Raw genomic sequence first — 13,922 nt, forward strand, 5'->3', positions numbered from 1 at the left:
TCGTCGTCGTCGATCGATCATGATCGATTGATCTGAGGAGCAAGTCAAAAAGAATAATAAATTATCACAAGCTAATTCACGAGACTGCATTTATTTACTTTACCGCCGGGGCCTAGCTTCTTTAGTGACTAGTCTAGGCTCTTAGTCGGATCATGTCAACTTTAAGTGTTGCTGAAGAGAATGAGGCACTCTTGACAATCAATCAAAAGAGGTTGGTATGAAGATAATCCAGTATGGCCTACCTAGCTAGGCCCTACTAGAGAGATCCCTAGAGAGGGCCTAACCTAATTGCTAGGCCTAGTACAGTAGGCCAGAGGCCTAGAGTAGTAGTAGGCCTACTAGGCCTAGGCCTTGTTTGTAGCGTTATTATGAGTTTAAGGTAGAGGGCCTACTAAGAAGGATAGCTAGAGAGAGAGGCTAGCCTTGACCTTTCTAGTACTGTAGGCGAGCCTAGCCAACAAAGGCTTCATAGAAAAAAATAATTTCTTAATATTTTATTTTAAATTGCCTTTCATTCAGTCAGACGCCATTACACAAGAACCAGTACATAACAACGCTTGTAGTTCTTCTAGCACCAATTCTCATGGGCTATACTTTAGGTTATTCATCACCAGCATTACCTGATCTTGTTGATAATAAAATACTTACATCCGATGGCCAACAAGCATGGTTTGGAGTAAGTATTGCATTAGGATGTGGGCGGTGAGAGGGGGTGTAGGTGAAAGGGGGTGAAGGTTGGAGGGGGGAGTTTGATTTGAACAAGTTTATTGTGGGGTATAAGGTACGACCATACCGCACTTGACCTTAAGGATTGGTTCCCACTAGGGCGCAGCGCAAAAATATATTAAGCACAATGCATGTTATTTGGAACAAATGTTTTAGCAGGAATGTGTTGATATCTTTACTTCTGTTTTGTTAAAAACGTTTTAAAAAAGTTCCTGTATGAACAAATTAAACAACCTTTGTATTGATTTTAATAATTCTATATTTTTATTATACATTTTCTAATTCAATTTTTGTTAATAATTTAAAATTTCAGTCCATGGTTGCTATTGGTGCCATTTTTGGCGGCCCGATTGCCGGTATGTCTATAAACAAGTTAGGTCGCAAGTATTCCGTGATGATATGTGCCTTTCCATATGCAGTCGGATATGCCATGATTGCATCGGTGAATAGTGTAGCAGCTCTATACGTTGGACGGATATTGACGGGTGTGGGAGCTGGAATGACATCTTTGGCAACTCCTGTACGTTTTTTTTAACAATATTGGGTTTCAATTTATTTATTCAAATAACTCCGGCATGCAAGATTCATAAAAAAAAGATAGATACTATAAAGGAACGAAAATGAATGTTTAATTTGTAAATCATGAATATTACTGTATTGTGTGGTGTACTGTATGTTTATGTATGTGAAGTTTTTAATTGTTCGTTTTAATTCAAGTTTTAAAAAAAGTGGGGAATTCATTTGGTTGTGGCAAACTCACAAAAACAATATATAAGTACAAACACAAATATGTACACATACACATTCATTATTGGTCCAGTAACTGAAAATTTGTCTTTTATTTGTGTCGGTGTTTTCAATTATTCTTAATGTGTGCAATGAAAACTAAAAACTATTTTCATTTCCATTGTGAATTTCAGATATTACAATTAATTCAATCCTTCAATTAGTTTCAATTTATTTATACTACATATTTATAAAAAATATGGATTGTGGTTTTGCACACCATACGGATTGTTGAATTCTATGAATGCAAGGTGTTTTCAAATGTTTTTTTTCTGCTTCAAAGGTTTACATAGCGGAAGTATCAAGTCCAGATATACGAGGTGCTCTCGGTGCAAGCTTCCAGCTTTCTGTAACAATAGGTGTTTTTATAGTTAATGTGTTTGGTAAGTATGTGTGAGTAAGTAGAAAATCAACCCCTACTACTCCCTAAGACAGCTACCCCAAAGACAACTACTTCACAAGACAGCTACTCCCCAAGACAACTACTTCACAAGACAGCTACCCCAAAGACAACTACTTCACAAGACAGCTACTCCCCAAGACAACTACTTCACAAGACAGCTACTCCCCAAGACAACTACTCCCCAAGACAGCTACCCCAAAGACAACTACTCCCCAAGACAGCAGCTGCTTCCAAAGACAGCTACTTCACAAGACAGCTACTCCCCAAGACAACTACTCCCCAAGACAACTACTCCCCAAGACAGCTACCCCAAAGACAACTACTCCCCAAGACAGCAGCTGCTTCCAAAGACAGATACTTCTCAAGACAGCTACTCCCCAAGACAACTACTCCCCAAGACAGCTACCCCAAGACAACTACTCCCCAAGACAGCTACTCCCCAAGACAGCTACTCCCCAAGACAGCTACTCCCCAAGACAGCTACTTCACAAGACAGCTACCCCAAAGACAACTACTCCCCAAGACAGCAGCTGCTTCCAAAGACAGCTACTTCACAAGACAGCTACTCCCCAAGACAACTACTCCCCAAGACAACTACTCCCCAAGACAGCTACCCCAAAGACAACTACTCCCCAAGACAGCAGCTGCTTCCAAAGACAGATACTTCTCAAGACAGCTACTCCCCAAGACAACTACTCCCCAAGACAGCTACCCCAAGACAACTACTCCCCAAGACAGCTACTCCCCAAGACAGCTACTCCCCAAGACAGCTACTCCCCAAGACAGCTACTCCCCAAGACAGCTACTCTTACTAAATTTAGTACTATTGATTAAATGTATGTTTCTTTATTTTGAATTAGGAGTTCCACTTTCCTATGTCTGGTTGGCCAATGTTGGGTGTCTAGTGTGTGCGTTACTGGTTGTACTCATGCTCATTATGCCTGAAACGCCTCAATACTATATTATGCAACATCAACGTGATAGGGCACTCTCTGTTTTAGTATGGTTACGAGGTCCCAACTATAATTCAGATCGCGAATGTAGAGAGATTGAAGATAATACTAATTTAAAGAAGGTATGGCTTTTTTTATGTATAAATATATATGACTTGCACTGATGAAGGGCTACTGAAAGCTCTGCTAACTTTTCTGACTGTTTTACTCTATTGTTTTGTTTTAGCTTTTCGCTTTTATTTTGTATCTTTATTGAGATCCAAGCACTGATACCCACAGCATTGTCATTTTTTCAGTATTTTGCCTTTAGAAATATATATATATATATAAATACGTCGGGCACAGAACATGAATTCTAACCCCCCCCCCCCCCCCCCCCCCCCCCCCCCCCCCCCGGTGATATGCTAAAATGTAATTAATTTGAAACGATAAAGATGAGGAAATCTGTGAGAACTGGAAAAAGTCACCTCAATCGAGATTCAAACCTGGAACCTTGCTTGATATTCAATATATAAATACAATTTTTTTTATCTGTATGTGGATTGGCCCAAATCGGTGTCTATTTGAAATGCTGGGTATTAATAGTAAAAAATCTTAATTTAATTCGTATGTTAAAAAAAGACCGACACTGTTTTTTAAATTGATACTGCTTGTGTAAAATAATTGTTTAGGCCTTCTTAATACAAATCAATTTATGTTTTTCTTTCTTCAGAATGATTTCCAATATAAAGAATTTTTCAATGCTTATTTGTACATACCGTTAACAATTAGCCTGTGTCTGATGGTGTTTCAACAGTTCAGCGGCATAAACGCTGTCATTTTCTATGGCGTCACAATATTCCAGAGCGCAGCTCCGTCGATTGAAGAGCATGTCGCTTCTATCATCATTACCGCTGTTCAAGTTTTGGCTACATTAGTCGCAGTGATTTTAATGGACAGGGCAGGAAGGCGAATACTTTTAATTTTAGCAGGTTTGTCGTTTTTTTCATTGTTTTGTCATGTTTTTCATTGTTTTGTCATATTTTGTTTTAACAGGACATGTTTTGAAAGTATGTCTGAAACTTCTGCAAATTTTTAGTGTTTTTTAACAATTATATGAAATAAAATTTGGAGCCATTTCACCAATAAAAAATGCCATTTTAGAATTCCATTAAATCTTAGTATGTCAAGGTCTGTCTACACTATCACATTTTTTTTTCACATAAAGTTTGATAGTGTAGCTTAAGACAATTGCAGATTGAATAAAATAACCTGAGCCTGTGTCGATTGTATATCTATGGTTTGCAGTGCCCCTACCTTAACGTAGCGTAGCGATGTGACAAAGTTAGCCGTTTGTCCTGCTTTTTACTAGAAAATTTATTCTGCCAAGTTGTCTAAATAGGTGTTTGCTTTACTATACTTGAAGGAATTGGAATGTGCATAAGCTCAACAACATTTGGTGTTTATTATGATCTGACCAAAAACAGTACGTCATCTGCCAACGTGTCGTTGACAAATACCGACTTGGGAGACTCGCATACTCCAGATCTCACTTGGCTGTCCATGATGAGTATGATCATCTACATCACAGCGTTCTCCCTTGGTTGGGGCGCAATACCATGGCTGATCATGTCTGAGATTTTTCCAACCAGGGCACGGGGAGCAGCGAGTTCAATAGCTACGGCTGTCAACTGGACTTGTGCTTTTATAGTAACAAAGGAGTTCTTTGATATGGAAGTAAGTGTGTTTTTTTAATGAAATTTTAACCAGTGAGTGAGTGACCTTTGGACAAAATACATTAGTGACCTATGACCCACAAACGGTACAACATGTTAATTAATTCATTCATGCACTATTGGGATCATTAGATTGATGCTTCTTCAATCGATTTCTCGATACAGTTTTGATAGATCCAGACAATGACCAATGACGCAAAATACGAGACCTTTTGACCTAGGAACTGGTTACAACATGTTCACTCACTGTGCACATATTTGGAACGTTAAGATGTGTGCTTCCTCAATCGCTTCCTCGCTTACAGTTTTTGACAACCAATGACACAAAATTTGAGGTCATAGGTTGTCAAGAGCTTCCTATTATCTGAAGTCGCTTCTCACAGAAAAATTGAATATCACCTAGTTCAGTAGCTGTAACAAATAAATCGAGAAAAAATATTATAAATACAAAAGCCGTCATAAAAAAGTGACCATTTTTATTCCCCATTCTTTCTAGAACAGCTTACTTACAAACAGAAAAAAGAAAAACTGCTTTAACAAAATACATTTACCGATGCTTTGGATTTGAAATAAAATGTTACAGTGCCCTCTATTTTATGGTTGTAATCGCCGCTATGTTCTATGGTATTGCAATCTTTCAAAGTGCAGCGCCAGCATGTCTTCTCTATCAATACCATTGTATTAATATTTTGCATATAATTTGCATAAATGCTATGACACCAAACCTCAAATGACAAGTAAATCAGCCGTACCAAAATCACATATTACTAAAGTTATATTGTGCATGCAATGATTAAAGGTTAATATTAACTTTGGTTTTTATTTTCTCTCGGTTGACAGAAGGGTGCTTGCAAAGTTATTTTATTATCTTCTTTTTCGCAGAGTGCTATGACAAGTGCGGGAGTTTTCTGGTTTTATGGCGGTGTCTGTTTAGTTGGCGTTATATTTGTCGTTGTTTGCGTTCCTGAAACAAAAGGAAAAACGCTAGAAGAAATATCTGAGTATTTTTCAAGGGACCAAAAAATTCTGGATTTCCCAATTGCGGAACAGATAACTTAGTTTTAGTTGTCTAGCTAAATCGTTTTGTTAAAATTATCATGCATAAAAATTCAAAGAACTTGGATGTTGAAAGGGTAACATTAGAAATGTTTTATTTTTTTTAATTTGTGGGCAAGGATCACCAATAGTAAATGAATCACTGTCCTATCAGATAGGTGGTAATCCCCCTGATGCAGAGGCTATATTGTAAACCAGTTCACCTGGGTAACCCCTACTCGTCTCGAATGATAAACTGGGTTTTTTAAAGTATGCACAGGTTATAACTGTACACTGGACAGTTTATAGAACCATGTAGCGAGTCGGCCTCTGACCGTTGCCGATATTGTTGGCTCTTTAGGTACGATAAATGATGCCCCTGCCTTAACCGTTCGGCCATTTGTCTATTAATACCATTTCAAATATCTTCAATAAAAAGTTCCATTAAATTGTTATAAAAACAAGAGATTATATTACATCATTTATGACATCACAAAAAGAAGACAAAGCAATAGAGCATAACAATTGATATTAAAGGTTTTAGACGTTTTATTTCACAACGTTTGCCACTTAAATTTGATTAAGTTTGATGTTGGTACCTTTCAAACCAAAACACTGGTGTGTCCCTGTAGTTCGCTCTCCGGAGAATTTGCAGCTGTTCAACCACGCTGTTTTGAACTCAAGAGTTGCTTGATTTTATCTTTCACACCAAAACACAAGGGCGTCAAGTCCGGATTGTCTCCGGAGTTTTGCTTTTGGTGTCAAAGAGGTATTTGACACTGGTGACTCGTCTTCAAATAGCAACAAAATACATGCTTCCTATCATATCTCAGTACTGTATATAGTATCTGAACAACATGGTATGTAAAGCTCTGTCTACATTATCAAACTTTATGTGATAATGTTTTGCTTTTATGCCTAATGAGACGTTCCCATATATGGACATGATGTCATATCACTACCATATTTAGGTATATCATTACCATATTTGGGTATATCATTACCATATTTGGGCATATCACTACCATATTTGGGTATATCACTACCATATTTGGGTATATCATTACCATATTTGGGCATATCACCACCATATTTGGGTATATCACTACCATATTTGGGTGCATCACACTTTTTTTTGTCAAACTAGATTGAATATTTAAACGCGTCATTGCCCAAGTGAAATTTTTTGGGTAAATTTTCATTCTAATTTTAATCATGGTCCAATACCAAATTTATACCAATGCCAAATTTATACTACTTGAATTTGTAAATATTATTTAGATATTAGATTTTTATTCAATTGATTTTTTCTCAATTTATTTTTATATTTGACCACTTGACCGGCATTAATTTGTTTTAAAAATTATATATGGGAATTGAAAACTTATCGTTGTATAGATTGTAAAAAAAAATTGTGGCGGTTGTGTATGAAAGGCACAAGTGAAGAGTAGATAATTCTTGATTTAAAAGAGAAATAGGAAAGATAAGCCCCTTTCACACAGAGCTTTAAGACTGTAATATTGTGGTAATTCGTGAACGCCGGCCTATATAGTAGTACAGTAGAATCAGCCTTCTTTGGGCACCCATATTCAGGGCCAACTTTCCCATGAAAAGAATGAGTGGCGGTAATTCTGAAGACAGCCCTAAGGCGAAAATGTGTTGCCGTCCCCAATGTGTCCCCTTAATATAGATTATACAGTGTACATCCAAATTATCAGTTGCATTGTGTAAATTGAAAAATTGTGTTGCGCAAATTAAAAACCGCACGTTACAGTATAGTTTACATTGTCCAATCATGGATGTAGATTCAATTGAGTAATACTGTGGTCCTTTAAGGGTGAAAGTACAGTACATTATATATAGTTAACTCATGGAGGTACCTGTATAACAATTTTTATACCTCCATGGTTAACTTAATTATATTAGAGTGCTATATATATATATATATATATATATTAAGCGCACGTGTTTCCACCACAGAGGAGACTAAAATGGTGGGCTATAGTTTATGAATGGAGTACTGATTTTAGTGAATAAAGCTTGGTTCCCACAAGAGACGCAACGCAAGGACATAAGCGCAACGTGGATGATTTGACCAATCACAAGCGATGGATTATTCTCGCTTGCGTTGCGTGTACGTCCTTGGGTTGCGTCTCTAGTGGGAACCAAGCATTAAAGTGGGGCGTGTCACACTTGAGTTAGGTGTAACTGTAACATAGTTTAATGTTGACGAAGTAAGAAATAATTGTATTCCAATAAAATAAATTAATGCAATCCAAATATTATGTTTAGTCTGTTAATTTGAATTAAATTTGTTTATAGAAATAACACTGCATTTCTATATTCTATTGCATAATTACGTGTACTTTCACACATATGCCCCTAATGCTTAAAGAAGTATTCTCCCACCTCCCCCACCCCCATAATAGGTTATTTTGTTTTAAAAAATCCCTTCCGTAAAAAAAACGAATAAAAATAATGCTTTCTCATATAAAAGGACAACATAATGGTCAAATTCATTAAAAAAAATCCATTGGCTGGCAGCCAATTTGACTGGTTTTCAGGTAAATACGTTTTTTTATGCGACATTAAAATGGCATATTCAGCAACAACAAAAATGTATAAAAAATATTTTTTCAGGGGACAATACATCTATACATGTATGTGTGTGGGCTTTACGCATATGCTTTGTTGAAACCATTCCTTTCTGCATAATATACGCGTAGATTTAGGAATCGATAATTTATTGATTACAGTTTCAGAATAGAAGTGAATTGTTGTGTTGTTTGGAGCATTTAATTATGAAATGTCGAAAATTAATCCTTTAATCCGACGTGTTTGTTTTACATTGACAATAACAATGCAGTATACAAGTGACTATTGTATGTCAATAGTTAAATCGTAATTGAAATAGACCCACAATTAATTAACTATGCATTAACATGATTAAATTAAAACAATTAATGGCCATTATCATTACTGATTCTCCCCCTCTGCAATGGACGTGGAATTGTACATAAATCAAATATATAAACGTTACAAATGATATACATTAAAATAAAATCGTTGATAGGATATCTACGTGTTTGTTTAATAAGAATGATCAAAATATAATATCTTGATTGGATACCGACCATTTTATTGAGATGGTTTCATTTCATTTACTTATTTTACCAAAAAACAATAAACAAATGACAGGAAAAACAAAAGAGGCCTAGGTCACTAGACTGAATGAGTCTATATAATCTAAAAATATAAATCCAAAGGCAAATTACTGAAAAAAAAATGACAATGCTGTGGGTATCAGTGGCTGGATCTCAATGGAGATACAAAAATAAAAAGCGAAAAGCTAAATCAAAAAAAGTAAACAGCCAGAAAAGTTAGCAGAGCTTTCGGGCAACACTAGCCCTTCATCAGTGCAAGTGAAGGAATTTGGATAACGTCATAGTATATTTATATCGTACAATTATGAAAAGCGCTATTTACAATAAAATGCAATTACCAGTTTAGGCCTATACAATTTTAAAATTTCAAGAATTTAAATTGAAAAACACACAGTAGTATTAGGTCGTGATTAATTTACTGTTTTATTATTATTATCTGTAGTTAGTCCGATCGTTATAACTTACGTTACTGGCTCCCACTCTTTTGAATTTTGGTACAATGAAAAGCGCTATTTACAATAAATTACGGATAATATTTAGAAATTTTACGTTAAAAATATGAAATTTAAAAAACAATAGTATTCGTAAGGCCTAAATGATTAATTTACTATTTGTGTTTATATTATCTTTAGTTAGTCCGATCGTATTAAATTATGTTACTGGCTCCTACTCCTTTAAATATTGGTTAATAAAAAAAAACCATTACTATAAACAAAATGTAATAAGATTTCTGTATAAACGCCCCCGCGGTTTATGCACATTATTATATTATTGATAAAAACATAACAGATGTTTGGTTCTATCAAACACATCCGTAAAAACTGAATATTATTTAATTCATAATGTCATAATTATTGTAATAGAATTAAAAAATATAATATATCCGCTTAATGTTGTATTCTTACCCAAAAACATGAACAATTAAGTTTATTTAAATCTGATTTTGAAGCTATTTGTAGTTTTAATAAAGTTAATCACTTTCGTAGAAAACAAAATTTAAAAAAATAGTTTTCACTTATAAAATGACAAAATAAATGTTTACATTTATTTTGCTGGGCAAACACGTGCTGTAAAAATAAAAATAAAAAAAACAATATATATTTAAACAATATTTATAATTTCGTTCAGTCATCATCATCATATTTAACCATTGTCATAAATGGTATTAATCATCATCGCCACATAAACAAATAAAACAGTTAATAATTTTTCATAAATAAAAAACAAGCGATCAAACTCAAACTGAAATTATAACGCAAATCATCATCATCATGTGACAATGTGTGACGTGGATCACACACAAAAAAAAAAGAAGCTACCAGTAGCTATGAACCGAGCCGAGTATATTAACGGATTAGCGCAAGTACCTGGATGAAATCTGTTCTTCCAAACCGAGTATATCTACAACAGAATCAATACCAGCCGGTTGTTTTCCTGAGCGGTTGTTATTTTTGTAGTATCACCGACTTTTTGTAATTTTATATTTTTCCTAATTTATAAAACGATTTAAAAATGCGTGAAATTGTTCATATTCAAGTTGGGCAATGCGGAAATCAAATTGGTTCTAAGGTGAGATCGATTTTACTTAAATATTAAGCCTAATATTATATTAGTAGGAATAAGTTACCATACGCTGGCTAATATTTTATATACAAGAAATGATTTGGTAGAACTGATATATATTAAATTATTTCTGCTAAACGGAAAGTGTTAAAATATTACTCGTGTATACAGTAATATTAGGTTTCCAATTTTCTTTGCGGTACCAGCATTTTTTATCTAGGCACTTTCACCATATTACGCATTATATATATTTTTCCCAATAGTAATTGCATATTATGTTACAGTATTTAACTTTTTTGTTATATAGGCCTAGTTATATTGCATAACAATTTTTGTAACTATAGGCCTACTACTTGTGTGTATAGTCAGTCTTTTAGGCCTTTTTGCTTCAATTCTTTGCAATCCGATCTGCTTGGCCTTACTTCCAAGCCTTTTTAGTTCTTGCCTTGTATTTCTAAAGCGATTCGAAAAACTGCTGATTGTAGCTATGCCTTCTATTTCCAATTGATCAGTAAAAGTTTATTTTAAATTTCTTTCAGTTCTGGGAAGTAGTTTCTGATGAACATGGAATTGACCCAAATGGAAGCTATCATGGAGACTCTGATCTTCAACTTGAACGTATCGACGTCTATTACAGTGAAGGAACTGGTGGCAAGTACGTTCCAAGAGCTGTTCTTGTTGATCTAGAACCAGGCACCATGGACTCTGTCCGGTCGAGTCCTTTGGGCGCCAATTTCAAACCAGACAACTTTGTGTTTGGCAGAAGTGGGGCTGGGAACAACTGGGCCAAAGGTCATTACACAGAAGGAGCTGAATTGGTTGAAGGCGTCATTGAAGTTGTCAGAAAAGAAACGGAGAACTGTGATTGTATCCAAGGCTTTCAGTTGACGCACTCTTTAGGTGGTGGTACTGGATCTGGTATGGGAACGCTCCTCACCAATAAGATTAGAGAGGAATATCCAGATAGGATCATGAGTACGTTCAGCGTCGTGCCATCACCTAAGGTATCAAATACCGTCGTAGAACCTTACAATGCCACGTTGTCTGTACATCAACTTCTTGAGAATACAGATCAGACATACTGTATTGACAACGAGGCACTTTACGACATCTGCTTTCGAACTTTGAAGCTCGCAACACCAACATATGGAGATTTGAATCACCTTGTGTCTGCAACAATGAGTGGCGTAACGACTTGCTTAAGATTCCCTGGCCAACTTAATGCTGATCTAAGAAAATTGGCTGTTAATATGGTACCATTCCCACGTCTGCACTTCTTTATGCCAGGGTTTGCACCTCTGACAAGTCGTGGCAGTCAACAGTATCGTGCTCTCACAGTTGCAGAACTGACGCAGCAGATGTTTGACTCCAAGAACATGATGGCAGCATGCGATCCTAGACATGGTCGGTACCTGACAGCGGCTGCCATTTTCAGAGGACGCATGTCAATGAAAGAGGTAGACGAACAAGTCATGAACATTCAGAATCGTAACACCAGTTACTTCGTTGAATGGATTCCAAACAACGTCAAAACTGCGGCTTGTGACATCGCACCCAGAGGCCTTAAGATGTCCGTTACCTTCATCGGCAACAATACCGCCATTCAAGAGTTGTTTAAGCGAATTTCTGAGCAGTTCACGGCTATGTTCCGTCGTAAGGCGTTCCTTCATTGGTATACTGGAGAGGGCATGGATGAGATGGAATTTACGGAAGCAGAGAGTAACATGAATGATCTTGTGTCAGAGTTGCAGCAATACCAAGATGCCACAGCAGAGGACACAGTGTCACCATTCGAGGAAGAGGATGCAGGAGAAGAAGATTATTAGAGATCATACTTGTGCAATAATAAAATAATGTTTTCTTACTAAAATTTATTATATCTGTAATTTATCCGAAAATCTTTAGTTGTATAAACATTAATTGTAGATATCTTAAAACCACAATATCTGTTTTGTGTATACAGTTATGTATAATTTTGTGGAGGATCCAGTGGCCGTATTCACCACCAATCACACTTAAGTGAGATATTTTCTAACTCAATGAATAAGTATTTCCCTTAAATTGTATTCACTTAAATATGAGTTTTAATTTAAGAGTGCTTAGCTAAAGTGTGAATGGTAAATATGGCCACACTAATAATTGCGTTCGTTGCACTGAACTTTTAACACACAAATACAGACATGCATTTCTGCATTTCACACACACTCCATCCCTCTACCCACTTTCGTCAATAAGGGATTACCACTTTAAATCAATATGCTTTATTGCATTATGCTTTATCAATATACTTTATATTTAACTCACACATACAAAACGTATTTTTACTTACGAGCTCATGTGTGCTAATTTGCAATAGTCTAACCAATGTTGCAATAATGAATAAGCCTCGATTCAAAACACGTTACTTGTTTTTTTGTTTGGTAGAGTAGAATTAGCTTTGTAGTGTTATTTGTTTTACACGTTCTTTCTGAAATTAAATCTGCCGATCCGAAAATTAATTTTGTCAGTTTGTCGAGTTTTTGCAAGTATAACGTATACTAAACCTTCGTATACAATACGATTTCATTTGTTTTTCTTTTTGGTCCACGTGTCATTACTAATAAGGGCCTCAACACTTTCTATTCTGAGCCAACACCCTATCAATCCTAAACCCGGGCCTAAACCGCGTTTTTAAACGACAATATTAGCCTAATAGCACTTACTTCAAAAAGGACGTTTAAAGCCGTCTATATTAGGGATGGTGAGTATACGGGTTTCTCTTGCTTCGGCCTAGTTAAAGCCCTGTCTACAATATCAAACTAGTTTAATTTAAAAAAAGTGTGATTGCCCAAATATGATCGTGGTATGCCAACATATGGTAGTGAAATGACATATCATGTCCATTATGTGGACGTCACATTTTTTTAGACGGATTGTCCAATTTTTGCACATTAATTATTGATCTTGGTATACAACCGCGCAAAAAAGCAGGACCATTTCAAATTCGTGTAAATACTGTATTTTTTATATATGTGACAATTCCATAAATTACAACATGCAATGATAAATTATGAATCAAAACAATTTTACCAGGGAAGCACAAATTTATTTAAAACAATTAGCATAAGCTTTACAATCAATATGATTTTAATCTGCAGCATGTGTTACGCGACAGCAAATTTTCCAAAACCAAGGCCGAATATATTAATAATATGTATTAATTACGATGCAATATTTACAATAGAATGGAATAGAACCTGTGGTTGGCGACCCACAGTCGTAAAATAATGATTATTATGTAGAGACATTTAAATTAATGCATATTTCAATATCAGCAATGTAATTTGAAATATTTTACAGATATTGGTAGACAATATTATTATAGGCCTACAATACAATAATACTAGGACGTCTATGTTTTGTGGTTTTTGTTGGCGCGTGACGAATGAAAAGTCAATATTGTAAATGATTTTAATTTGCTTCTGGAAAGAAGTTAAATTTATCCCTAGATGTTTGGCATGTACTTTTGATATAATTTTGTATCATAAAACCCTACCGGGCATAGATTAGTATGAACAAAAAGGCAATTTCCTTGGTA

General features: G+C 35.5%; 2 protein-coding genes across 2 annotated transcripts; both read left to right on the forward strand.

The window, feature by feature from the left end:
* Positions 1 to 62: 62 nt before the first annotated feature.
* Positions 63 to 6,154, forward strand: LOC140047921 (solute carrier family 2, facilitated glucose transporter member 8-like). The gene is made up of 8 exons (XM_072092984.1): positions 63 to 211; positions 520 to 676; positions 1,040 to 1,246; positions 1,796 to 1,895; positions 2,776 to 2,990; positions 3,581 to 3,839; positions 4,274 to 4,584; positions 5,466 to 6,154. The coding sequence occupies exons 1-8, from the start codon at positions 153 to 155 to the stop codon at positions 5,640 to 5,642; spliced, it is 1,485 nt and encodes a 494-aa protein (XP_071949085.1). The 5' UTR covers positions 63 to 152; the 3' UTR covers positions 5,643 to 6,154.
* A 3,970-nt stretch (positions 6,155 to 10,124) lies between these two features.
* Positions 10,125 to 12,843, forward strand: LOC140048193 (tubulin beta chain-like). The gene is made up of 2 exons (XM_072093202.1): positions 10,125 to 10,351; positions 10,885 to 12,843. Exons 1-2 carry the CDS (start codon positions 10,295 to 10,297, stop codon positions 12,169 to 12,171), a joined length of 1,344 nt encoding a protein of 447 aa, XP_071949303.1. The 5' UTR covers positions 10,125 to 10,294; the 3' UTR covers positions 12,172 to 12,843.
* Positions 12,844 to 13,922: the final 1,079 nt, after the last annotated feature.

The sequence above is a fragment of the Antedon mediterranea genome, chromosome 1, assembly GCF_964355755.1.
Source record: "Antedon mediterranea chromosome 1, ecAntMedi1.1, whole genome shotgun sequence".
In the NCBI taxonomy this organism is placed as follows: domain Eukaryota; kingdom Metazoa; phylum Echinodermata; class Crinoidea; order Comatulida; family Antedonidae; genus Antedon; species Antedon mediterranea.

Excerpts from the sequence above, each read along its gene's own strand:
- LOC140047921 (XM_072092984.1), top strand. The coding sequence starts at position 153 with ATGTCAACTTTAAGTGTTGCTGAAGAGAATGAGGCACTCTTGACAATC. Across the intron at positions 2,991-3,580 it reads ATAATACTAATTTAAAGAAG|AATGATTTCCAATATAAAGA; the intron begins GTATGGCTTTTT and ends TTCTTTCTTCAG. Across the intron at positions 4,585-5,465 it reads AGGAGTTCTTTGATATGGAA|AGTGCTATGACAAGTGCGGG; the intron begins GTAAGTGTGTTT and ends TCTTTTTCGCAG.
- LOC140048193 (XM_072093202.1), top strand. The coding sequence starts at position 10,295 with ATGCGTGAAATTGTTCATATTCAAGTTGGGCAATGCGGAAATCAAATT. Across the intron at positions 10,352-10,884 it reads GAAATCAAATTGGTTCTAAG|TTCTGGGAAGTAGTTTCTGA; the intron begins GTGAGATCGATT and ends AATTTCTTTCAG.